The sequence below is a fragment of the Saccopteryx leptura genome, chromosome 4 (assembly GCF_036850995.1).
Source record: "Saccopteryx leptura isolate mSacLep1 chromosome 4, mSacLep1_pri_phased_curated, whole genome shotgun sequence".
NCBI lineage: Eukaryota > Metazoa > Chordata > Mammalia > Chiroptera > Emballonuridae > Saccopteryx > Saccopteryx leptura.
In genome coordinates, this window is record NC_089506.1 from 17,789,470 (window position 1) to 17,816,893 (window position 27,424).

The window sequence follows — 27,424 nt, forward strand, 5'->3', positions numbered from 1 at the left end:
TCTCTACAGAGAGGGCCCTTGGTGGCCGGGAAGGGTCGGGGCCAGAGCACCCCTGACCCTACAGACTGAGTGCAGGTCCCCGCAGGACTCCGAGCTTTCTTCTGTGTCACAGGGCGGGCAAAGTAAAGAGGGGGGCGGCTGTGAAACAGGCTCACCCGACAGCCCCGTCTTCCAGGCCGTCACCAAGCCCTCCTCAAATGGTTTCACCCGCTAGGATGTTCACTGCGAGATGAGCATCGCGTTGCCAGGTCTCTGAAGACCATTTCGTGGGGCTTGATTCCAAAATGCGGAAGGGATAAATCTTGCATCAGCAGAGCTCATCTGTGTGTCGAGCCTGGTCATCAAGGGGGGCCGTGTACATTTCAGCTCTGGATCTTAGGCGGCAGGAAAGACAGTCCCCCAGGGTTCAGATAGGGCCCGTCTCTGCACCCTCGCCGCCAGCCACCCAGCAGCTGTGGAGGCAGAAGTGAGAGTGGTGGAGGACCCGGGTTCGATTCCCGGCCAGGGCACACAGGAGAAGCGCCCATTTGCTTCTCCACCCCTCCGCCACGCCTTCCTCTCTGTCTCTCTCTTCCCCTCCCGCAGCCAAGGCTCCATTGGAGCAAGGATGGCCCGGGCGCTGGGGATGGCTCCTTGGCCTCTGCCTCAGGCGCTAGAGTGGCTCTGGTCACAACATGGCGACACCCAGGATGGGCAGAGCATCGCCCCCTGGTGGGCAGAGCGTAGCCCCTGGTGGGCGTGCCGGGTGGATCCCAGTTGGGCACATGCGGGAGTCTGTCTGACTGTCTCTCCCTGTTTCCAGCTTCAGAAAAATGCAAAAAAAAAAAAAAAAAAAAAAAAAGAAGTGAGAGTGGTGAGGGAAAGAAATACGCCAGAAGGTCATCGGAGGCTTACTTTCCTTCAAGTAATTTTCATATTTTCTTAGTTTCCATATTTTATACATACATAAAATGTATGACATATAATAATTAGTGGTTTCTATATGTTTGTGAGATAAGTTGCCCCTTCTTGTAAAACAAATATCATGAACCCTGGGCATTCCTCCTGCGTGGTACAGCCGTCCGTAGTCTGTACCATATGCCTTGTATGTCAGCTGAAGTGAACTTTGTTCAGCACAATGGTGTGTCAATATTGGTTTGGGTTTGGCAATCAGAGTGAACAAATCAGTGTTTCTGCCTTATCCTGAGTTCATCCAAACAAACCCAGCGGTTTTATATTTAAAACTTTAGGCACTGATTGTTCCCATCTCGAGTGTCCCCCCACCTGTCCCTGTGTTCATCACCTGTGCAGTTGTTTGCTTTTAACACCCCACTCAGCGTGGGGGGGGGTGCGCCGTCAGCGGTCACCTTGCTGGAAAACCTGGTAAGGTGATCGTACCTCACGGCCACCACGTTAATGCTCCTGGAAACAGAAAGGTCACACAGGGAGCCGTGCTCAGTGTGGACAGAGGGGAGCTGACCCATGGCTGTGCACTGGTCCCTTCCATGTGAGCACTGTCACCTTCTCCCCAGCCGGACATTGTCCTGTGAGCCACCATTCCGGCCCTGCTTTTGGCACGGGCGGTCCCCAGGGTAGGTGGAAAGCCTGGTGTCTTTATTTTTAACTTGCCGTCACTTCCCTGCCTTGTGGGGAAGACAAGGTGAGCAGGGCCATTTGTTCTTGAGCGAAGGGTGTAGATGCCAAGCTATTCCTCAGGCTCCTTGGTCACTTTTTATTTTTTTTTAATAAATGAGAATGCCAACTTGCCGTAAGCCCTGCCATAACAACCAGAAAGTGTGGCCTGTTGAGTGAAAAAGACCGTTTGCAAGAGAACATTCTCTGTGGACGGCTGGAAGGAAGCAGTGGGGTCCTGGGACCCTAGGTGGTGGAATGTGTGTACTTTGGGATTATGTCGAGCACTTTGGGTCAAGGCCCAGGGTTAGGCAGAAAGACCAAACAGCAGGCGCCCAGAGAGTGGCGAGAGCTCGCAGAAGGTACAGGAATTTCCTGCGCCTCCCGCTGGGCGCCGGGCTGAGTGCGCAGGCTGAGGCCAGCCTGCTGCTCGGAGGACCCCTGAAGTACTGCTGCTGTGGCCCCAGGGACAGTCTCCACCGGCAGGGGGGGTTGCTGAGTTTACCTGGGGGCCTGCAGGTTCAGCAGTCTGTGCAGACAGGTGCACTCGCCTGCAGCTGGGGCAGATCTGCTCAGAGGACCCCTGAAGTACTGCTGCTGTGGCCCCAGGGACAGTCTCCACCGGCAGGGGGGGTTGCTGAGTTTTACCTGGGGGCCTGCAGGTTCAGCAGTCTGTGCAGACAGGTGCACTCGCCTGGAGCTGGGGCAGATCTGCGGGAGTGCGCCCTGGCCCCGTGGCTTTCTGGGTGTGTGCCCAGGGGCACTGACCTCTAAGGCAGTTCTCCCTGGAGCCCCGTGACCTGCCTTCGCAGGCTCCCCAGTGCAAGAGCCTGCTCCCCTCTGCCACCTCCCCTCCCTCCCTTCCCTCTCTTCCCCTTCCCCTCCCTCCCCTAGTGTCCCTCCCCCACCTCCCCTTCCTGAGCGCCCCTTTGCCAACTTCCAAAAGGTGAGCTGGCCCTTTCCCACACCTGCCACCTTATTCCGAGGGTGCGGGAGTGGGCACGCCGTTTCAGCAGTGAGCGCAGGGGACGTGAGCAAATGTCTGAAGACTTCTGACCAGGTTCATCTTCCTTGAGCAATCTAAAGCGGGCCGTGGTGTAGAGACTTATGGAGCTCACAAGTGAGCGAGACATTTGTCTTTTTTTTTTTTTTTTTTTTTACAGAGGCAGAGATAGACAGGGACAGACAGACAGGAACGGAGAGAGATGAGAAGCATCAATCATCAGTTTCTCACTGCACGTTGCGACTTCTTAGTTGTTCATTGATTGCCTTCTCACATGTGCCTTGACCATGGGCCTTCAGCAGACTGAGTAACCCCCTGCTGGAGCCAGGGACCTTGGGTCCAAGCTGGTGAGCTCTTTGCTCAAGCCAGATGAGCCCATGCTCAAGCTGGCGACCTCGGGGTCTCGAACCTGGGTCCTTCTGCATCCCAGTCCAATGTTCTATCCACTGCGCCACCACCTGGTCAGGCAACATTTGTCATTTTAAATTTTCTAGTGGCCACATTAAAAAAAAGTAAGAAGAAATGGGTGAATTAATTTAATAATACATTGTCTTTAATCTAGTATGTCCAAAATTATATATATCGTTTCAACGTGTCATCCGTATAGAACACTATCAGTGAGGCATTCCACAGTCTGTTTTCTCCTGTGAAGTCTGAAATTGGAGATACGCTTTATCTCAGTTCAGACGTGTCACATTTCAGGTGCTCAATCGCCACATGTGACTAGTGGCTACCCCTTGGATGGTGCAGTTCTAAGGGATAAAGTGATAATATGCACGGCCTTGAAACTGATAGTGTGTGGGGCCATGGAGCACTGAGATTGGTCCCTGTGTGAGTTCTGAAAAATAACAAGACCGAGAACCATTACTTAAGAGATGAACTCTGGAACCAGACCGGTTCCCAGCGTCACTGCCCATCAGCTGGTGACCTTGGACAAGTTACTTCTCTTTGCATTGGTTTCGCTTTTCTAAGATGAGAATAAGAGTACCTTCTTCGTGTGATTGCTATGAGGATTCAAAAGCTATTATTTATATATAAAGCACTTAGAAGAAGGTCTGCCATCCGGTCAGCACTCTTTAAGTTTTACTGTTGTTATTATTTCTAGTTAAGCTCATCGCGGTTGGCAAGGCATGGTGTCAGAAACTGCACACCTGTTCATCATTAGAACTATGCCCTCCTACCGCTGATTATCTTGTGTTTCAATCTCTCTGAGCCTCAGCTTTTACAGGTTCGAGCGGGTCTAATACCTCCTCCCTCTCAGACACACACCATGCTGGAAGATCAAATAAGAAAAGGTCTGTCATAGCTACCATTTGTTAATTGTCTGCCAGCATAATTTACACGCATTATTGTAGTTCAACCTTCAACAACTACTGGGGGAAGTGTCTTACCCCCTTTTACTCTGGAGGGCGTCATGGCAGGTGAGAGCGTTGGGCGGGGGCAGAGCCGGATGTGACTGCTGGACGATCTGACCGGAGCTCGTGCCCTTGACCGGACCTGTGAGTGGATTTGTCTGGATGGCTCAGATTCACGTAGGGCAGCTTTGTTCTGACTCCTGCCTCGCACAGTTCCCGAGTTTGACCTGCCATGCTGTGCCTGCAGTTAAACCCTGATGCATACATTCCCCATTGGGCAGACAAAATACATTATGCTCACTTTGTTAAAGATGGCGCTGCCCACGTGGAAGTCCGTAGCCCAGGTGATATTGTGTGTTGGGGGCGGGCTGTGGGCAGGCAGGATCCTTGTAGCCTGGGGCTTGGTTTTAGGACTAAACCTTTCCCACTCTTTTTGATGTGGGGTGGTGCAATCCCATCATGCCTCAGATAAATGACTTTGTATTAGAGACTTCCCTATTTTGTATATTGGATTAAAGGTTTTGATTTCTGTACTATAAAGTGGGGTAGACCGGGAGCTTGCTCTCTCGGTTCCTGAGATTAGCATTAGAGAGGAGAGCAGAGAAAGGCCACGTGGAGGAGACCAGGAGAAGCAGCCAAGATGGTGGAGTGCTGAGTGAGAAGCCAGTTTGTGCAGAGTTTGTGCAGGGAGAAGGAAGGAGATGGGGAACAGAGGTGAATAAGTCTGGTGAGCTAGAAACCTTTGATTCTAGAAAACTTGGATAAGTCAGTAGCTTTGTGAGCACTGAATGAGTTTTGGAGCCCAGTGTGTGTTTTTACTTGCCCGCCAGGTGCAAGCTAGGAGTTAAGATGATGGCCCACCAGTTCTTGGCTCTGTTGTTTCTTTACCGACTGTCCAAATCCAATGCAAACCTGCATGGGCCGAGCGGCTATGATGGTGGCCGCGGCTACTGGCTTTACACCCCCACCCCCACCCCCTACCCCCGTCCTCCTGCCCTGCCTCCACCACGAGGAGGAAGTGGGGAAAAAAGCCAAAATATAAACAGCCAGAGAATGGGAGAAGAGGTGCCTACAACTAAAATTTTAAAGCCAGAAAACAGCTGGATGAGTATTAAGTAACAACTAGTTAGATTCCAAAAAGCTGAAATTGATGGTGGTCCTGTGAGGAAGCCCAAAGCTGTCTGTCCCCAGGAAGCGCTGGTGTGAGGGGCAGCAGGTCCTCTGAGCAGGACCGGCCGAGTGTTCCTCAGGGTCCAGCCGCCTCCCTCACCATCGCTGCCCCGTGACGGCCCTTCCCACACGTCCACAGGAGAAGAGTGAGTGACAGAGTTTCTGGAAAGGGTGACTGGCGGCCCTGGGCCCAGGGACAGCAGGCATAGCTGGGAGAGGGGGCAGGGAACACCAGGCCCAAAAGGCGGGGTCAAGCAGACTTCTGTGTAGGAAGAATGACACCCATGGCTCCCTCCCAACTCTGCTCTGAGGACACCAGCATCCGGTCTGATTGAGTCAGGTGTTTGGGGGACCCCTCGCTGGGGCCGCAGCCGTTCAGAAGGGACTTGCAGATCCTGAGTCTGGGGGCCAGATTGGCCAAATCCCCCCCACCCCTGTCCCCCAGCCTAAGAAAGCCTGCCTGCTTGTGCCTCACACTTACCTATAAAAGGACAGAGGTCACCAGAAATGTGAAGAAAGCCCATCAGGGAAGACAGACCACATGCAGTCATGCACACAGACAAGCGAACATGAGCAATTTACAAAATATCAGTCATCCAGAGAGAAGAAATGAAAAACCCAAAACTGGCATGAACATCCTTACAGAAATCAGACAGTACAAACTGAGAGCGTCAGCGAGGACGGGGGAAGGGACTGGCTGAGCCCCCCTCACTGCTGGGGAGGGGGTGACCCGGGGCGCCCCGGGGAGAGCGGCTGACAGCAGACAGCGGAGAGGCACGGACCCTCAGGGCAAGGACCCTCAGACCTTGCCCGTTTCACTTACAGAAACGTGTGTGCACGGAGATTCTTCCAAAGGAGATTGTAGACAGATGGTTGTTTGCTGCACTCTTGTGTACAACTACCACAGCAGTGGGATGGTAAATAGTCTGAGATAAATTCAGAGAGGGATATATTGCACAGCTGTTGAATGAAAATACATCCTATGTCTCAAAAATAAAATATTGAATGAAAAAAAATCAAGTTGCAAAAGACTATATATATATATATAGTGATATATTTATGTAAATATTTAATACATATGAAAAATAAAATTTGAGGATAGCAGAGATGAGGGCTAGCATATAAAACAACGCTCCGGTGTCAGCGCTATTATCCCCACTTCGCAGCTGAGGAAACTGAGGCACAGCGAGATCAAGTCCAAGCTCACACAGTTAGTAACATAAACAGTGGAGGGACACAGACCTGCTTGGAAACGTTCCCCTTGAGGGAAGAGGCAGGACGGCATGGAACATGGGATTGATTTGTATCATTTTTTCTTCTCTGAAGTCACTGTGGCCGGTCTGAGTGTCTGTTACATTACTTTTTTCAATTTTCCTGTGTTTATTTCACAACACATTTGAATGACAGGACACCATGCCCTTGGGAGCGCGCAGCACCTTTCCCTGGACTGGGCAGCTGTGCTTACTGAGGGCTTTCCTGCCGGGATGGTGGGAAGGGCCCACTGTCACCAAGGACAGAGGTTCGGCACTCCCAGCCAGATCCATGGCAGAGAACTCAGCTGTCCAGACGCTCAGTGGTCGCTGGAGCTGGGCCTTCCGCTCGGTGTAGGCGTTGGGAGAGAAGTTTGGAATTCCGTGTAAACGTATTCATAATATGGTGTTCTTAAGTAAGGTCTTCCGCTGGAAATCTCGGTGTTATCACCTTTGTCACTCCTGTTGTCTGTGACTCAGAATTTACTGCTTGTCATCTGTCCTGTTTTGGTGGCTATTATGTTGCAGGAAGTATGAGTGAACCCTCTGTAATCTGGCATATTTTAGGGAAGGATACCTGATAAATAAATATGGTCATTAATGCTTACTATGTATTCCAAATCCTTCAAGAGTTAACGGGGTTGACTCTGGGAGTCTAGAGTTGGAAGGGGTACCGAGACACAACTGCATACGCCTCCTTGGAGTGGGGGACAGCATCAACTCACTGACCTAATCATTCCATTTAGTTCTGTACTCACTGCTTCTTGTACGTGCCCGGACCAGGTGTCAAACCTGCCACCTCTGACAACGCGAGTCGAGGCGTTATCCACTGAGCTACCCAGCCAGGGCTCACTTTCCCTGCTTTAAACATGAAGGAATTGAGGCTAACAGTTGAAATGACTTGGGCAAAATTAACCAGCTAATTACTGACAGGGTTGGGAGTAGAAAATGGGGCCCTTTCTCCCTGCGACACAGAGGACAATAACATACCCTTAAACAAAATTCTATGGAACATTATTTGATTTTCATTGGCTCATTTATAGAATTCCTCAAAGGGTTTTTTTGTTGTTTTTTTTTGTATTTTTCTGAAGCTGGAAATGGGGAGAGACAGACTCTCACATGCGCCCAACCGGGATCCACCCGGCACGCCCACCAGGGGGCTACGCTCTGCCCACCAGGGGGCGATGCTCTGCCCCTCTGGGGTGTCGCTCTGCCGCGACCAGAGCCACTCCAGCATCTGGGGCAGAGGCCAAGGAGCCATCCCCAGCGCCCGGGCCATCTTTGCTCCAATGGAGCCTTGCTGTGGGAGGGGAAGAGAGAGACAGAGAGGAAGGAGAGGGGGAGGGGTGGAGAAGCAGATGGACGCTTCCCCTGTGTGCCCTGGCCGGGAATCAAACCCGGGACCCCTGCACGCCAGGCCGACACTCTACCACTGAGCCAACTGGCCAGGGCCCCTCAAAGGGCTTTATAGGTATAAAATCCGTGAGTACGTACTTGGAATGTGCTATTAGTGGTATGTAGTGAGAACACGAGCTCTACAGCTTTCTCATGCTCTACGTTAACTAAAACCCCTAACTTGAGGCTCTTCTGGAAGCAGTTCAGAAGTCCATGGTCTCATTTTGAAGTTCACACACTTTACTCCTATTGGGGAGGAGTTGACAAGAGGAGTTTGAGCATTTCCATTTAAGACTTTCAGGATAACTGTTTTGTGTTTTTACAGTAGTCCCAAACTGAAGTGGTTGGCTGATGCCTTCTAATTGGGAAAGAGCTGGAGTGGGTTCTGTGACTGTTTTTCCTCCATAGACTCCTAACTCACTCTCCTTAGTGGCAGGTTTTCTATCCTGGAAGGGTGGACGGAGCTGCTCTGGTGGACCTGGCCTGGTGCTAACAGCCAATGGTTTTCATTATAATTGGGGCTTCAACTTTACAGCTATAATACATCTAAACAGATACAGCGTCCCCCATGGCCAAAGAAGATAGAAGCCTTACTTGAAGTGGTTTAATAGAATCTTGTATAGTAAGCTTGGACGTTTATCTGGACACTTCCAGAGAAGACAACAATTAAGTAATCGTTAACAAGCGGCTCGCATGTATATGATCACATGTAAAATGACAGTGCCTTTATTTTGCTTTTGTAACATGATTTTTCTTGCAGTGTGTGAACTTCAGTCTCCCTCCATGAGTGACTTCCTGTGGGGGCTGGAGAGCTCGGGCTGGCTGCGGCACATCAAGGCCATCATGGACGCAGGGCTCTTCATTGCCAAGGTGTGTGACTGCAGAGAAAACAGGCGAAGAGCCGCTGGCCACCACAGTCTGACTTCAGAGTGGGGACCCTGTCTCCACCCCGCCCACTGCCCCGTGCTGTGCCACGATGGGGGGGGGGGGAGCTGCTTTGCAGACCTCCACCAGGTTTGCCCTCTGAGGGTGGGATTTCCCCGAAGAGAGGTCAGTGCTCAGTTCACAGTACATATGTCCGCACAGCAGCCCAGGGGTAAAATATTTACAGGCTCCTCTCCGCCGTTAGGCGCGGTCCTAGATGGAGGGAAGAATTCTCTATAGGAGTACATCCAGATGTGAGCCACTCCAGGGTTGGAGCCCTGAGGCTCTCTTCTTTGTCAACAGTCCTCTTTTTCAATTTATGGCATTCAGCAAAAGTCATGTTCCTAAACCAGGTAGCTGGGTTTCATTCTGCCACAGGAAGAATCTTGCTGCAAGTGTCTTTTCATACAAGCTGATTTTGGATGCATTGTCTATGTTGTTGTTCAGTGGGCTTTATTTTTAACATAAATTCCTTTTAGATTTATACCTAAAGACAACGAAGTCTTTTCCTTGACATATTATGCACCCCTTTATTAGATTCAAAACATACTCATTTAGTGGCCCGCACCTTTCCGTGCTGAGGATGCAGTGGGTAAGCCAGCCTGGTCTCTCACAGAGCTTTCATCCTGGCATGGGAGTCCCAAACGAATCCGAGCAGGGTTGCAGGTAGTGATGGCGGCTATGACAAAATCTCCGCTTCCCCATGGTTCCTGTCAAAATACTCAGCTGAAAGTTTGTGCATTTGGGATAGCAAATAGAAATTCTTTTCTTTTTTTTTTTTTTTTTTTGTATTTTTCTGAAGCTGGAAACGGGGAGAGACAGTCAGACAGACTCCCTTTTTCGCCCGACCGGGATCCACCCGGCACGCCCACCAGGGGCGATGCTCTGCCCACCAGGGGGCGATGCTCTGCCCCTCCGGGGCATCGCTCTATTGCGACCAGAGCCACTCTAGCGCCTGGGGCAGAGGCCAAGGAGCCATCCCCAGCGCCCGGGCTATCTTTGCTCCAATGGAGCCTCGGCTGTGGGAGGGGAAGAGAGAGACAGAGAGGAAGGAGAGGGGGTGGGGGTGGAGAAGCAGATGGGCGCTTCTCCTGTGTACCCTGGCCGGGAATCAAACCTGGGACCCCCCCACGCCGGGCCGACGCTCTACCACTGAGCCAACCGGCCAGGGCAGAAATTCTTTTCTTAGCAGACACTTGCTGCTATACTTTTTAAAAATTTTGTTTTCTGCCTCTTCCTCCAACTCTGGATTCATTCCTTGGCTCTTAACCTTCTCTCTAATTTCAGCTTTACAATTTGTCATCTCTGTGTCCTTTCCTTTTGAAGATGGCTGAGGCCAGCAGGAGAGCCAGAGTTTATCACTGCAAAGGCTGAAGGTGGAAACCCAGAGAGAAGGGGGCTGGGAGGTGGGCTAGATGTCACGGCAGTGTTTACCTAGCAGGCAGCACCTGCGCTTAGCTGCGGCCTGGCGGGCCTGGGTAGAGTGGGAAGGAAGAGACTCATTTAGGTTACTAGTGCCACCACTCCTTGACTCTGCCCTAATTAGAGGGAGGCAGGAAGACGAAATGAACGGACAGTTGTTTTTTTGGTTTCTCCAAGTATTAAACCAAACGTAGTTGTGATGCAAGTTCTCGGGTGGCCCGCCGTTCTGTGTTGACTCTGCATCCCCCGTGTCTCAGGCAGTTGCAGAGGAAGGGGCGAGCGTGCTTGTTCACTGCTCCGACGGCTGGGACAGGACCGCGCAGGTGTGCTCGCTGGCCAGCCTGCTGCTGGACCCTCACTACCGGACTCTGAAGGGCTTCATGGTGAGTGCTGATGTCCGGCCACTTTCCCACGTAGGGCGCTGAATGAATGCACCTGTCTGTTGCTGAGTATTGACAAGTCTTTCTTCATCATTGTTATGTTTCTCTTAGTAAATCAGCAAGATGAATTAAAGGGAAAAGGTGGAATAGGCTTGGAGTGAAGGGGTGAATTTCTGAGATGTCTGAATAAAAACCAATGGTGCTGACTGTGGATTTTGGGAGAACTGTAAAATCTAGTAAGCAGTTTATAAAATAGTAAGTTGTACACAGCATTTGTTGTGTCATACATATTTCAAGTTTGAGGTAGTGTGAATATGTAACAGAAAACACTTTTCAAAAAAATATTGGGAGACATAATTTTCTATACTGAGCATGCAAAAAGTCCTCGAGAGGAAGAAACCGTTTTCACCTACTGCTTTTTAAGTTTGCAACTCTGTATGACAGCACTGAGATTTTCAGTGTTTGGGTAGTCTTTGCTGACATTCTGAGTACATCCTTAGATTTTATGCCTTTTAGGTATTGAAATGTGACATGTTGTCTTCAACTGCAGAATATTTGTATAGTTGTCTGGAATGGTGAAGCTTTGGCCAAGCTGGAACCATTTTCTAGAAATGACTGCAGGGACATCCTCGCAACAGGGACATACCTGGCTGCTGCCTCTGGAAGTAGGATTTGGTGGCAAGCGCTCCATGGAGCCTGACCTCACGCTAGGGCTAGATGCTGATAGACGAGCCCTGATGCATGTCTCTGCCAGAAGACCTCCTTTATTGAGTAATACGTGCTGACACTCTGTGACAAGAGGAGGGGGAGGTTCCCTTCAGAGTCGAGAACAGACAGCACTGAGTCTACCGGCTGCCACTCCGGTTTCAAGCCCCTCCCCGGGACTGAGGTTAGGAGGGCTGGAGTCCTTCATTTGTACTTGATAGTGGAAGGACTCTGAGTCACATAAACCAGCCCGGGGCCTCTCTCCTTCGCCCCAACCTTTACCACCATTGACTCTGATTGTGGCCCATTAAATTCGTGAGTTGTCAAGGACAAACTTCAACCACTCCATATTTTTTTAAAGGGGAAACGTCTAACCTCTGGCCAATTTAGAGCACTGGTGATATCAATAGGATTATTCTGTACTATTTGAAAAAAAAATTTTTTTTTAAATCAGGACAATTTGAAATTATAAACTAATGTTACCCCTAACTCTAAAGCAGGGCTGAAACTCCTAATACATCCCTATCACTTTAGAATCCTTCTAATATAAAGATCACTGGATTTTAGAATCCTCCTAAAGTGTAGTCAGATTCACTGAAAAACATTCCTCATTGTTTCTTGTAAAAAGGCTAGTATTTATGCTGAGAGGCAGTACCCCATGTTAGTGAAGAAATGGGTGTCGAGCTAAGTTATTTGTTGGAAACCACCACGTCTTAGCAGCGTGATCTTAGGCGAGGATTTAAACTCTCATTCAGTTTCCCATTCTGTAAAAGGAGACTGGTGTTACCTGCCCCACCATGAAATGAGATCATATAAGAATTATGCACTATGAACAGTGCTTCATAGAAAGTGCTCAGGGGTGGTGATGTTAACACTTTCATGTACCCATTCCCATTTATTTTCCTATGAATGACCCTCAGTTTGCCCTTCAATGTGCATCTCTACATTGGAGGGCCACCAGAGCTCATTCACTGCAGATTTCCCAGGATGGTGACTCCTGCTCCAAGAATCTGAGTCCTTCAACATTACTGGTTGTGGTCTCGTATTTTTCCTGGTTTGCTTCCCTCCGTGATATTTATATTCTTTCTTGTGTAGGTATTAATTGAAAAGGACTGGATTTCCTTTGGTCATAAGTTTAATCATAGGTAAGATATTTAAAAATGTTTTGAATTTAAAAAATCAAATAACTGAGGGAAAACAGCTTTAGTTAGAATTGTGTTGTATACATTGTATTGCAGAGAAATGAAGCTGTAACTGACTGCTCTTGGTAAGAACTAAATTACTCCATTTTGGAAGTGCACACTCACTGTAAGCTGGAAGTTGTGAAATACCTGAGGGAGTCACTTTGGTCTGTCTTGAGGCATGTGCATCATAGGTGACCTCTCTGGAAAGTAGGGCAGTGGCCCAGGCTCTGGAGCCAGACAGATGCAGCTCCAGGTCCAGTCTGTGTGGCCGTGGGCCTCTGTCCTCTCTGAGCACTGGTCTCCCATCTGCGAAAGGGGCTACGCTCCTGTTCCCCAGGGTTATAGCACAGGTTTGTAACAAGTCCATGTAAGGAACCTGACTCCTTGCCTGGCCCCCATCAGGCTCTCAGTAAACAGAAGCTATTGTTAGAGACACCAGCCTCATTTTGTTAACATTGATGATAATCCCTGACATGTTCTGGTGTTTTCTAATCTCTGAATGTAAGTGTTGTAGCTGGTGTACTCCAGTCCTCCGGTACTACAGTTTAAATTTAGGCTGCCCACTAAGAACTCAATTAGATATTTTGATATCCATTTTGACTGTTTCAGTATGGTCTCCTGAAAGAAACTCTTAAATTCATGGAACTGTCTGTATTTATTTTTGTTGTTTTGTATTTAGCATTGAACATTCATCCTGTGCTTTTGTGGAATTTTTTATAATTATTTTTCCAGGGAAGCACATGATTCCATTTTACAAATGAGAGAATTAATGCCTCCAAAAAATTAACTTTTTAAAGATTATTATTATGTTCATTTTGTGGGCTCTACTGACTTCCTCTGCTAGGCAGTTAGACTCCAAGATGGAGGACACATGGACAAGAATACAGAAATGAATGAAGACTAACTGGATGACTGTTTTATGAGGAAAGAGTCGATCAGGCAACCCTCCCTGAAGCTACAGGGTTTTTTTAAGTGGAGTAGAACTGACTTTTGAGAAGCTTCCTGATAATTTCTAATGCTTCTACTCCTGGAAAACCCCCTAAATTGATCCTTGCTCTTTTCTGTTCCTCAAACTGACTCTCTGTTCCTGAGAAGAGGTTCTTTCTGTATGGTTTTACACTTGTTGGCACCCAAATTACCCCTTTTGTATTTTTTCTACAATTCATACAATAATGTACACAGGACTAGGTAGTATTCATTTAGATTATGTTCCTTTTTTTTTTCAATTTATTAAGTTTTTATGGGAGTCCAGATCTCTTGAAAGCAGAGTTTCAAGGTTCTCTGAGGTATATTAGAATCTGTGGTCACATGGAAATAAATTATGACAAGTTTTAATACCACTTTTAAAATAGAAATATCTCTAGAAACTTCAGAAGCCATAATCTTTTTAATTAGAGAGAGAGAAACATTAAATTGATGTTCCACTTATTTATGCATTCACTGGTTGATTCTTGTCTGCACCCTGATGGGAGACTGAACTTGCAACCTTGGTGTATCGGAACGACACTCTAACCATGAACTAGCAACTAGCTGCCAGGGCCCCACGATTTTTTCAACTTACCTTTTTTATTCCTTCTCCCCAAAACAGTGCAAAAGTGAAAAACTTTAAAGCTGCTTAGATATTTCTTTACACTTTCCCCCTAGAAATTAATTAAAATAAAGTGGAAGATTTACTTGAAAAGTTCTAATGTACTTTTATTTTTTTGTGTGTTTTTTTGTATTTTTGTGAAGCAAGCAGCAGGGAGGCAGACAGACTCCCACATCTGCCTGACCAGGATCCACCTGGCATGCCCACCAGGGGGCGATGCTCTGCCCATCTGGGGCGTCGCTCTGTTGCAACCAGAGCCATTCTAGCGCCTGAGGCAGAGGCCACAGAGCCATCCTCAGCACCCGGGCCAACTTTGCTCCAGTGGAGCCTTGGCTGTGGGAGGGAAAGAGAGAGATAGAGAGAAAGGAGAGGGGGAAGGGTGGAGAAGCAGATGGGCGCTTCTCCTGTGTGCCCTGGCCGGGAATCAAACCCGGGATTTCCACACACTGGGCCAACGCTCTACTGCTGAGCCAACCAGCCAGGGCTTCTAATGTACTTTTAAAATTTGAATTAAAGAATGCTCTTTGTCCATGGAAAGTTTCCTTTAATTTTATCTCTGGCACTAACACTTTCTTTTGTAGCTATAGTGTGAATATGTCCCATCTTCACACCTCTATTACAAAGTTTCTCTTGAAATTGGATTTTTTTTTTTTTTGAAGTTGGAAACCGGGAGGCAGTCAGACAGACTCCCACATGCACCTGACCGGGATCCACCCGGCATGCCCACCAGGGGGCGATGTTCTGCCCCTCTGGGGCGTTGCTCTGTTGCAACCAGAGCCATTCTAGCACCTGAGGCAGAGGCCATGGAGTCATCCTCAGCGCCTGGGCCAACTTTTTGCTCCAATGGAGCCTTGGCTGGAGGAGGGGAAGAGAGAGACAGAGAGGAAGGAGATGGGGAGGGGTGGAGAAGCAGATGGGCGCTTCTCCTGTGTGCCCTGGCCGGGAATCGAACCTGGGACTCCTGCACGCCAGGCCAACTCTTACCACTGAGCCAACTGGCCAGGAGCAAAATTGGATTTTTTAACTGAATTGGGGTGACACTGGTTCGCAAAACAGGTTTCAAGTGTCCAGCTCAATAAAGCATCCTGTGCACACGGCATCACGCACCCACCATCCCACGCAGAGTGGGTCCCCACCCCTTTCCCTCTGGTTAGCATCACACTGTTGTCTGTGTATTCATTGGAATTTTAAAAGTTAGTTAAAATTACCTTCTTTGCATTTTGGATTTATAAGCTTTGCCATATTTCCCCATGTATAAGACGCACCTTTTCCTCGAAAAATTTGGGGTCTAAAAACTGGGTGTGTCTTATGCAGTGGTTGTAGATTATTTTCTTGTATTTCCCGCTTTTTCGCGTTTGTTTTTGCGCTCATTGTTGAAGATGGTGACTTGTCATCAGACACAGGTGAGAACAAGCTAAGGGATGGGAGTTTTGACAGTGATGAGTGGTATGATTATGATGAATAAAACTTGAGTTCAATAACTTTATGTAATTCACTTTATTATTTCCAGCCACAACATTAAGGTGCGTCTTATACATGGGGAAATATGGTACTTTGGAACTGGGGTTGTTTTCGTGATTGTTTTTTGCACTTATAGCTAATTTTTAAAAAAGGCTATAAAATTTTTCTAATACCTTATTTTGTAGATATGGCAATCTAGATGGTGATCCAAAAGAAATCTCTCCAGTGATTGACCAGTTCATTGAGTGTGTCTGGCAGTTAATGGAACAGTTTCCCTGTGCATTTGAATTCAATGAGCGGTTTCTGGTTCACATTCAACACCACATTTATTCTTGCCAGTTTGGAAACTTCCTATGTAACAGCCAAAAGGAGAGACGAGAACTCAAGTAAGTGGTTTGCTATTTAATTTTTATCCATAATAGATTAAAGAATATTTATTTAGAAATTAAATGTAATGGTGTGACATTGATCCTTAGGAACACATGGGTTTAAGGTGTGCATCTCCACAGCTGTGAACTATTCACTGCGTTGTGTGCCCATCGCCCGAGTGAAAACACTCTGTCACTGTGTATTTGGCCCTCTTCACTCCCCTCCCTCAGCCCCCCCCCCAACCTTCACTTTTGTCTCTGCCCATGCATCTGTTTCTGTCCCACCTGTGTGTGAAAGCATTTTATGACTGAGAATTTCAACGGCCTTTCAGAATTTTTAAGACTATTTCAGCCACACACCTCTACTGACACATTAAAGTTCTTTTCTTTTCCCTGATATTACTTCACAAATGAAACAACTGACAAAGACAGGCCCGAGTTCCTCCCCCAGCTTCTTCCTGAAATCCATACACAGGCTGGCAGACCTGACAGACACTAGTATTGAAACTTCCTTGAGTCAAGGTGATTTCTGCACTTAAAAAGAAACAGACATCATTGGTGGGTATGTTCTTATAAGATTTGCAAACAGAACTGTGATAAGGTGCCAAGGAATTGCAAAAATTGTTAACATTAGCATTTTAAAAGGAAGAGTCGGGCCCCTTACCCCTTCTTTCTGAAGAGAAAAAAACCCCTAAAGCAGGGGTCTCAAACTCGCGGCCCGCCCACCAATTTTGTGCGGCCTGCAGACTAATCCACGTGCACAAAATTGGTGGGCAAGCCGCGAGTTTGAGACCCCTGCCCTAAAGAGATTAAAGGAGCAAAAGTTAGTAACTAATCATAATTTAACTATAGTTCTCTGGAAGGACTGAGGCCACTTGCTAGACAGCAAAGAAAGTAAAACTTATCTGAAAACTTCCTATTCCCCTTCCTTAAGAGCCTTTAGGAGACAATGTGAATGTATCTTAATTAAATATTGCTACACTGATTCTAACTTTCCTCCCCTCCTGGAGTCCTGAGAGTGACGTGTACCTCTGGACAAAGGGATCACGAGCCTGCTCCCCTTGCTTGAAAAACCTGCATTCTGTAGCATTTTATATGCTAATAATCATCCCTTTTGAAATCCTTTATATTTATAAACCTTGTAAATTAAACAAGCCAGGACTAGCTTATTAGACCTCCTAATAAGCTAGCCCCAACACTTTTAGCAAAGGTAATTTCACTCAGCTTCTCTCCTTATCCTAAGCTAAACATTTCGTTGTGGTGATAGGGGTGGGGGTAGACACTAGAAGATTTGGGAATGTCTTTGCCGGGTGTGTAAAACATTTATCACTAATGTGTTATCTTGTGGTCTTAATATGTGGGAATGCCTTTTCCTTTTAATAGATCCTATAGCTAAATGTTGTAAGCTTGTTAGTAATTGACTATTGTACCATGCTCCCTCCTTACCTACCCCAACCAGTACTTGATTTTGTATAAAAGAAGGTTCATGACGGTAAGAGGGCCTACATGATTTGGGACTGTGCCCCATGTAGCTAGCTGGCTAATTAATAAACTGCTCAAATTTCTTCTGTAACCTGCCTGGTGTCTCTATGTAACCTGCGGATTACAGTACTTTATAACAGAATTGGGAAAGCAAGTCTGAAACGGAAGTCACTCTTTTATTCAGACTAAAACTGTACTGCCTTTATCCAGAGGGAGTGGGCTTTAAATTATAAAGTCAAAAACTTAAAAGCAGAAACGTGATTTATGAAATGCAAGTGGAAGGAAATCTTTGAAATTTTCATAAAATTAAAAGATTTTAACTGTGGTCCATATAATATCAGATTTAATTTTAGAAGTGGTCATTCAAATAAAGTGGACTCCATTAGTTTTGTACTTTCTGAATGGAAAGAAAATGACTTTTTCTAGTAGAGACTAGTTTGTTTTCTCCAAGGGACTTCAAGTGTGATTAGTGATAGATGGTAATGATTTAAAAGGAGCAGAGCACATCCTTCAAGCTTACCCGTGTCCCTTGATAGCTCTGTGCTCCGTGGCCATAGACTAGCCAATTTTGTGGTATTTGTTTCGGTTTGAATCCCAGCTGTTCCACTCACCAGCCATGTGACTTTGGGAAACTATTTAACCTCTCTCAGCCTCAGTTTCCTTATCTGTAACACAGACATATCTCACAGGAATTCAGTAAAGATTAAATGAGAAAATGCATGGAGCCTTTAAATAGTATGTACCTGGCAAATAATAAAAGTTTAATAACTATTTAGTTAAAAAAAAACAAACCCAAATTACATAGCAGTTTTATTTTATACACAGGAATTAAACATCTTGTTGAAGCCAGTGTAGACAGCAGGGGAGTTGACATTACTGTTCTGCTATACCATGAAGACATGGAGATGGTAAATGTCCCTGCTATAGAACAGGGACATGCGATATTCAGATAACTATTACTGGTCCCTTTGAGCTTTAATATCACATTCTATTATTTATAAGAACTAAGATAGGTCATTTTCAGACTTATTTTCTTCACAACAGAGTTCAAGAGAGAACCTACTCTTTGTGGGCTCACCTGTGGAAGAACCGGGCCGACTACATGAACCCTCTCTTTCGAGCCGGCCACAGCCAGACCCAGGGGACCCTTCGCCTCCCCACCACGCCGTGCAACTTCATGTGCAGGTAGGGGACCTTCGGGCCCTTCCCAGGGAGGGGTCTGAACTGCGGCCCTGGCCCTGCACTGTTTCCTACCGAGCCTCCCGGCTTTCTGGACACACAGGACCCCAGAGCAGGGTGCTTACGTGTCTGACCTGGAGTTCTCGCCAGTGTCTGCCCTCCCTCGCCTTCCCCCTAAACGTGGAGTTATCTGAGAAGTTAATGTTCCATAATAATATCTGTAAAATGGAAAGTAACGTTATTTACAAGTGAAAGAGAGGATGGGAAGGAGGGAGGGAGGAAGGAAGGCGGGAGGAAAGGAGACTGAATAAACCAAGGGTCCTGTAAGTTCCCCGTGGACTCACAAGTGTGGTGGTCACAACAGCATCTACCTTCTCTCTGCTGAATCAAGTCCGAGGGGAACTGCTTCCCCGTGGAAGGGATGTAAGACTGTACATCCTGGGATGAGGAGAGAAGGGGGCACCCTGCGGTCCACTAGGTGTGCACTAGGCACACACGTCTAGTCTGGCCTCCGCCGTGTTCTCGGCTCGTCTACAGCAGACGGCTCGGGGCCAGCAGACAGGTGCACAGACAGACTGGGAAGGGCATTCCTTCTGCCTCCCATGCCCCCACACACGGCTTTTCTTCCTCTACAGCTCTTATTCCTTGATTTGTTTTTGTTAATTATTTCAAGTTAGTTGCTTCCTCAGAATTATAGCAGAATATTAATTCTGTCATACTAAGAAAAGCCTCCACGGTTTGTGTGAAGCAGCAGTTCTGGAAGCTGCTGACACACTGCACTCCACCATAGTTACTGTCTCACCAGGCAGCCGGCACGCGTGGTGCTGAGCGTCACGCACGGCTCCCGGAACCGCGGGCCACACAACGCCTGTCTGCCCTCAGTCCTGCTGCGGAAAGAGCGGCCTACGGATATCCTGTGACAACACTCCTTATTCTCCTTGTGTTCCCGCTGCATTGTTGTGTAGGATAAAAGGGGGCGGATTCACTGCAAATGCAAATATAAATCTTTGGTGGTTGTGATACAAATAGGTGAAAACCCTCAAAATAAGATTCCCTTTGCTGCTATTAATACAATTACTAATTTTCCAAGTTTACTTCAAAACAAAGGGCCATTTTCTTAAACTAAAAAACACAGAAAAGAATAGTAACTAACATGTGGTACTTCAGTCTATTTTAGAATATTATAAGCCTTCTAATTCAGTATCATATATACAAATTCATGAATTTACTCTCCCCAAAAGAAGTTTATTGACCCAAGAAAAAGACCAACATGAAATGATTCCTTTCAGCAGGTGGCTTCTTTGAGCCCAGAATTTGTGTCTGGTTATGGTTAGGGCTGTGGGCTGCGGACGGAGTGAGGATGAGGACGGGGTGGGGGTGAGGATGGGGGGGTACGAGGACGGAGGGGGCGCTGAGGACGGAGTGAGGATGAGGACGGGGGTGGGGGTGAGGATGGGGGGGTACGAGGACAGAGGGGGCGCTGAGGACGGAGTGAGGATGAGGACGGGGGTGGGGGTGAGGATGGGGGGGTACGAGGACGGAGGGGGCGCTGAGGACGGAGTGAGGATGAGGACGGGGGTGGGGGTGAGGATGGGGGGGTACGAGGACAGAGGGGGCGCTGAGGACGGAGTGAGGATGAGGACGGGGGTGGGGGTGAGGATGGGGGGGTACGAGGACAGAGGGGGCGCTGAGGACGGAGTGAGGATGAGGACGGGGGTGGGGGTGAGGATGGGGGGGTACGAGGACGGAGGGGGCGCTGAGGACGGAGGGCAGGACCGAGGAGGGAGCGGGGGACGAGGAGGGTGGGCAGGACGAGGACAGAGACAGAGGGGGGCCGAGGGTGGAGGAGGGACCGAGGACGAGGATGAAGGGGGGCCGAGGGTGGAGGGGGGACCGAGGGTGGAGGAGGGACCGAGGACGAGGATGAAGGGGGGGCTGAGGGTGGAGGGGGGGACAAGGACGGAGGGGGGGCTGAGGGTGGGATCTAGGATGGAGCAGGGGGGTGAGAAGGGAGGGTGGGAGGACAGAGACGGGGGGGGGCGAGGGGAGAGGGTAGACAGAGGACGAAGGCGGGGACAAGGACGGAGGGTGCCGCAGAGGACCCGAGCGGGAGCCAGGGGGGGGACGCGGCTGGAGCATCAGCCCCGCATGCCCCACAGGTTCTGGAGTGGGATGTACAACCGCTTTGAGAAGGGCCTGCAGCCCCGACAGTCGGTCACGGACTACCTGATGGCGGTGAAGGAGGAGACGCAGCAGCTGGAGGAGGAGCTGGAGGCCCTGGAGGAGGTAAGACGCACTCGCGCTCGTCTGTCCGAGTTCGGGGCTAGCTTCTGGACCATCACTGCTCCATGGGAGCCGTCAGGCCTCGGGACAGGGAACTCTAGCGACACAGACGTTTTGTCTTTTTAGCCAGGGGATAACCTGGAACACGGCGCCACCAGGTGAGCTCCCAGAAACCCCAAGCCCAAACCTAAGCAGCAGTGCAGCCAGTTCGGACCTCTGGCTTGTAGCTCGCCTCCATGGTGAGCTGACTGGGCTGCTCCTACAGTAGGTCGGGATTTTTTGGTTACTGTTATTTGGGAGTACTAAAATGAGTTCTTTCTGGAGAATTCATGAAAATAACGGTCTTCAGAGTGAAAGAACAAAATTAGATATGTACTTAGAGTAAAAGTTTATCCTTCACTTTTTAAAAATTTTTGATTGAATGATTTTAGTGAGAGAAGAAGGGGAAGAGAGAGAGAGACAGGAGCATGTATCTGTCCTGTACGTGTCCTGACCAGGGATCAAACCGCAGCCTCTGTGCTTTGGGGACAACACTCCCACCAGCTGAGCTATCCTGCCGGGGCTTATCCTTCACTTTTAAGAAGAATGACACAGTGATATCAATATAAAAAATCCTGATGCCTGGGCTCTAAGCCTAGAGATTCTGATGGAGCATGTTCACAGTGCCCTAACTGTGACAGGTCACCAGGGCTCTGAGACTGAATTAAAGAGTATACATGGAGAACTGAGATGACACGAAACACAAGCTGGTGTTTAGAATTCTGGAGCTGTCATAAAAGCGTTGCCATTCCAAGTCTGCTCCTGTCACCCTGGGCCTGTCCTATTTACTATTCCTAAAGAGAGCCAAGCTTTATGAAAAAGTAAGGATTCTATTAATGCATTCCAGTATTCCTTTTGTTAAAATACTACTAATAAAAACTTACTTATCTAATAGTACTGTAATTAAAAATTCTTGCTCTTTTTTCCTTAAAACAGAGACAAAATTCTTAGCCTGGAATGCAACATTTTCCCACATTCCCGTCTAGTCGACCTTGTCAACTTCACTCTCTACTAGAGCCCTTGCTCAGATTTAGCTATCCTCTGTTTCTTATACACAGCGACACTGTGTTTTTCTCCTTACTGTCCCACCTTCTAAAATGCTCTACCCATCACATCCAGGTTGAACTCCTTCAGTCCTGTTGGAGTGCTCCTTCCTTCTGGGTGCTAACTCAGATCTCTGCTTGCTAAGCACGGCACCCGCCTTCTGAAATACAGTGTGTCCTTAAAGTCATGGTGCGCTTTTGACTGGTCACAGGAAAGCAACAAAAGACGATAGAAATGTGAAATCTGCACCAAATAAAAGGAAAACCCTCCCAGTTTCTGTAAGATGATGTGGCAGCATGTGCGCATGCGCAGATGATGATGTAACACCGTGTAGACAGCGGAGCAGCCCACAGCCATGCCAGTCGAAATGTGGACGGTACAGAGGAAAGTTCAGTGTGTTCTGTGGCTCGCTAAATTCGAATCTGTGACCAAAGTGCAATGTGAATATCGGTGCATTTATAACAAAGCGCCGCTACATAGGAATAACATTACTCGGTGAGATAAGCAGTTGAAGGAAACCAGCAGTTTGGTGGAGAAACCCCGTTCTGGTAGGCCATCAGTCAGTGACGAGTCTGTAGAGGCTATACGGGATAGCTACCTAAGGAGCCCTAAAAAATCTGTGCGTGAGCCCACATCGAACTGCACTGAATAGGTATGAAACTGGGAGAGTTTTCCTTTTATTTGGTACAGATTTCACATTTCTATAGTCTTTTGTTGCTTTCCTGTGACCGGTCAAAAGTGCACCATGACTTTACGGACACACTGTACTGTCTGCCTCTTCCACATTCCTGCATCACAGGAGCTCTGCTTCTGCGCTTGCAGCTCCCTACGGCCACGTCTGTCTGTCTCCATCCCTCCTGCCGCCCAACACAGCACTTGTACATGTAACTTCATATGAATGCTTTTTTGAATATTAATACTTGAGATATATAACACCTTCCTCACTGACACTAGACGATGAAATCTGGAAAAATGTATTCTGAACAACCCAAATGTCCATCATCTGATCAATGGATAAGCAAAATGTGGGATATTTACACATTAGAATATTATTCAGCCATAAGAAAGAATGAAGTTCGTGCAACAATGCGCATGAACCCCGAGTCTATAAGCAAAGTGACAGCCAGACACAAAAGGCCTCCTACTGTACGGTCCACTTACATGAGCTGCCCAGAGTAGGCAAATCCGCACAGACAGAAAGTAGATCAGAGACTGCCAGGGACCACGGGGAGAGCGGGGTGGGGGGATTCCTAAGGGGTTTGTGTGGGGTTTTCTTCAGGGACGAAAATATTTTGGCATTAGATAATGAACTGTTCTATAGTGTTGTCAATATACTAAAAACTACTGACGTATACTTTAAATGGGTGAATTTAATGGTAAATGATTTATATCTCAGTTTAAAAAATTGGGTGACACCTTGTTCCTGATTTTAAAAATACATAGTTTGAGTTCAAAGGAGAAAAAACACTAGGTAAAACCATGCAGGTACAGGAAGAAGGATGACCACTGGTTACCAGGTGCTTTATCCACGTTACTGTTTTTGCGTTTTGTAGAAAATCTATGCTGAGGCAGGTTATTACCATCCTCTCAGAGATGAAGGAACCAAGCCTCAGAATTTAATTCCTTTGTCCAAGGTCATAGTCTGCCTTGAACTCAGGTCCATCTCGATCCCATGTTCTTAACACTGACCCAGCTGGAAGGTAATGAATACTAAAGGACTGCATACGTAAAAAAAATAAATCATTTATGATTCTTCCCTGAAACTATGATTTCCTTTTTTAGAGGCTGGAAAAAATCCAGAAAGTCCAGTTGAATCGCACGAAAGTGAAGAGTAAGCCGAGCGAACCCAGCAAACACTCGGGGTTCTCTACCTCCGACAACAGCACAGCCAACACCCCCCAGGACTACAGTGGGAATGCCCAGTCCTTCCCGTCCAGGAGCCCTTCCCAGGGCGACGAAGACTCTGCCCTGATTCTAACCCAGGACAACCTGAAGAGCTCGGACCCAGACCTGTCAGCCACCAGTGACCAGGAGTCCGGGGTGGAGGACCTCAGCTGCCGGTCGCCCAGCGGGGGGGAGTGCGCGCCCAGCGAGGACAGCGGCAGGGACCGGGACTCCGACGAGGCCGTCTTTCTCACCATCTGACGCTTCCCTTCGCAGCTCCCAAAGCAAGGACACGCCAGAAACACTTTCCAAAAATAAGGGAACAGTGCAATTTAAGATAAAAAAATAACTCCAGAAATGGTACGTGTCATCGAGAATTATAAAACAGAACAATGAAAAGGGAGGAGGAGTCCAACTCTTAGTTTCTTTTAGATGTTGAAGAACAGGAAGTAGCCATTTCTTTTATCAAATAAATATTAAAAAAATTTTCCCATTTCAAAGATCATTCTAGTCTATGACAGTTCTATTCACTACAGAGCAATGACCTCTACCGTCACCCGAGGCTCTCGGGTCAGCCTTCCTGTCATAGGATGCACCTGCTCCACTCAAAATGTGCCCTAGCCCGTTCCCGCCACCTGTCACCATCCTCAACCTTCCCATTTCACTTCCTGATACATTGTTTCTTCAAACATCTGACGTTATCTTCCTTCCTGACTCTGTTATAATACAAATATTTCTAATTGCAGAGGACATTGTTGGGACGTGCCCTTTTTGGTTAATAGATATCTATATCTGTAACTGAGCTCTGTCACTGCTTAAGCTTATTTTTCAGGGTTCACGATCAATAACTTTTCCTTAGATAATATATTTCATATTGTTAAAATAACTTTGTTGCCTTTTTTGGGGGGGATCTCCTATTTCTCCTATTTAAAAAATGCAAAAACTTATAACTCACTTTTTCTTCTAACATGGGTCTAATAATACCTAATAAAGTAGAAGCAAAATTTACTCTTTTGTTCTTAAATACGAATTCATATCAGATTAGCTTTTTTATTAACAAGATTTTATTACTATTCCAGGGACATTGCCAAGACAGTGTGGGCCAACCACCAGCCTGATCCCTGACATGTAACAGTAACGTAAAGTTAGTAGATAATATTTTAATGAGGGAGAGTCCAGTTAAGAGCTACAGAATTTGGTTGTCATTACTATTTAACAAGTGGAATAACTTCTGTCTTCTATCATTTCAGAAATTGTAACTGGTTAATATGGTTTAAATAACATTGTTACATCTCATTACAACTGACTGCTGAGTGAGTTCTGAAAAGTTTTTGTGTTTTTTTCTAAAATGCACTTTTGAAGCAGAATCTGCTGTTGATAAAAAATGGGACTTTCCTAGGGACCTACACCTCTGATCTGAAGAAAAGGCAGAGAAAAGCTGCAGTGTTGGACGGAGATAAACAGCATTCACATGGTATGGCTTTCAGTTATTAGGTAAAAGCTACAGCAATCTGTTGAATGTGTAAATTTTTAAAATAGGATAATGCATTAAATTTTGCCATCACCACGATGGCGAGATAGGCCATTCCTGACTCCACTCCTTCACAAGCGAACTAACAACTATTTAGGATCGGACACCGCTGAGAGAATCCTGGAGCTCAAGAAGGAAGCTGAGGACCGTGCCGCACAGGCCCACGGGGACCACATCGGAGGGTACGAGGAGGGGCTGCACGCTGAGCGCCCCTCCCCCGGGCCGGTGCAGCACGACGCGGAGGTCTCTGCTGCGCCTCCAGTGGGAACCGAGAGTCCGGGGACAGCCAGCATCCCAGCATGGTGGGTGGTTAGTAGAAGCCCCTGCCCTAGTGTCGCCCCACAGGGACCTCAGGGGGACCTGCTGGCTCCACCTGGGGGAGTCGGGTTGAAAGCCAGGTCTTGGAGGATGAGTTCCACCTTCGAACCGAGCAGTAGTCCCAGCCAGCGGCTCTGCTCATCCGCAGCGGCAGGGCAGTAGCAGTCTGCCGGGCATGGGGCAGGGAGCGGGTCTGCCTCCTCCAGACTCCCAGAGGAGGGGTTCTGCTGGCGCCGGAGCCTGGTCCACACCGCCTGCGGGAAGAGCTAAGCTGGACCCGCACCCGCTGCAGATCTAGGCTCCCGGCCCCTTCTGCCCAGGAAGGAGCCAGAAAGATGCCCCACCTGCCGCAGAGAGTGGCCCCAGAGCCACGTGACAGGAAGGGCCGGCGAGCACACCTGGAAGATGTGTTACCCAGCAACTCAAGCTGAGAGGTGGCAAGCTGACCTGACTACTCTCAGAGCCAAACCAGTGGCCCAAAGAACTTGGGGGTACAAATTAGCTTGAGTCAGAACCACATACCAATAAATAAAAAATTAAGCCGTGGCCAGATAGCCCGGTTGGTTGAGCATCGTCCTGAAGCACAGAGGTTGCCAGTTCGATCTCCTGCCAGGATACATACAGAAGCAGTCTGAGGTTCCTATCTCTAACTTAAAAAATAAAAATAAAAAAACCGAAAACAAAAAACACAACACATACCGATAAACTGAGCCACACAGAAGAAACTTGAAATTTTTAGAAACAAACTCCCAAGACTAAATGAAGAAGAAATAGAACAATTACTAGTAATGGAGATAAGCCCAGGGCCAGATGGCTTGACTGGTAAGTTTTTAGCCAATATTTAATGAAAAATTAATGCCAACCCTTCTCAAAGTCTTCTAGAAGAAAAAAAAAGAAATCAAAGAGGATGAACACTCCCAAACTCATTTTCTGAGACCTCACCCTGACAACAAAGACAGAAAAAGGCACTACCAGAAAAGAAAACTACAGACCAATATCCTTGATGAATATAAATGCAAAAATTCTCAGTAGAGACTAGCAATCCCAATTCAGCAGCACATTAAAAGGATCATTCACCATGATCTAGTGGGGTTTATATCTGGGAAGCAAGGGTGATTTATACACAATCAGTGTGATACATTCCATTAACAGAATAAAAGAAAAAATTGTGTCATCTCAAAGGTGCAGAAAAAAAACCCTGACCACATTCAACTCCATTTGTGATAAAAACACAGCACATTAGGTAGGGAAGGGACGTGCCTCAACACAGTAAAGGCCATACGTGCTAAGCCCTCAGCTAACATACCCAATGGTGAGAGACTGACGCTTGTCCTGGAAAAGCAGGAACGAGACAAGGTGCCCACTCTCACCACGTCTGTTCAGCCATGGCGCTGCATTCTTGACAGCATTCAGGCAGGAAAAAGAAGTAAAAGCATCAAAACTGGAAAGAAGTAAAAGTGCCTCTGCAGATGACATGATTTAATACACAGAAAAAACATCGACAGCTCAACCATAAGAACACTGTTAGAACTAATTAACAAATTCTGTAAGACTGCATGATACAAAATTAACATACAGAAATCAGTTGCATTGCTATATACTAAAAATGACTTACCTAAAAAAGAAAAAAAAATCCTATTTATAACTGCATCAAAATAAATACTTAGAAATAAGTTTAACCAAGGACATGAAAGATCTCTACTCTGGAAATTATAGTATACAGATGTAAGAATTGAAGAAGACACAAATGAAAAGGGATCCTGTGTTCTTGGATTAGAAGAAATAATATTGTTAAAATGTCCTTATTACGAAAGACATCTATAGATTCAATGTAATCTGTGACATCTT

General features: G+C 47.2%; 1 protein-coding gene across 2 annotated transcripts in view; it reads left to right on the forward strand.

Annotated features, from left to right (window-relative positions):
- MTMR7 (myotubularin related protein 7) overlaps positions 1–26,479 on the forward strand; it is a 96,594-nt gene extending 70,115 nt beyond the window's left edge. For both annotated transcript variants that reach the window (XM_066380234.1, XM_066380235.1), the window contains 7 exons: positions 8,545–8,654; positions 10,388–10,513; positions 12,311–12,360; positions 15,634–15,834; positions 18,343–18,483; positions 20,637–20,763; positions 23,626–26,479. In XM_066380234.1, the coding sequence (XP_066236331.1) occupies positions 8,545–8,654; positions 10,388–10,513; positions 12,311–12,360; positions 15,634–15,834; positions 18,343–18,483; positions 20,637–20,763; positions 23,626–23,988 (1,118 nt within the window). In that variant the 3' untranslated portion in view covers positions 23,989–26,479. The remainder of the gene's footprint in view (positions 1–8,544; positions 8,655–10,387; positions 10,514–12,310; positions 12,361–15,633; positions 15,835–18,342; positions 18,484–20,636; positions 20,764–23,625) is intronic.
- The last annotated feature ends 945 nt before the right edge of the window (positions 26,480–27,424 follow it).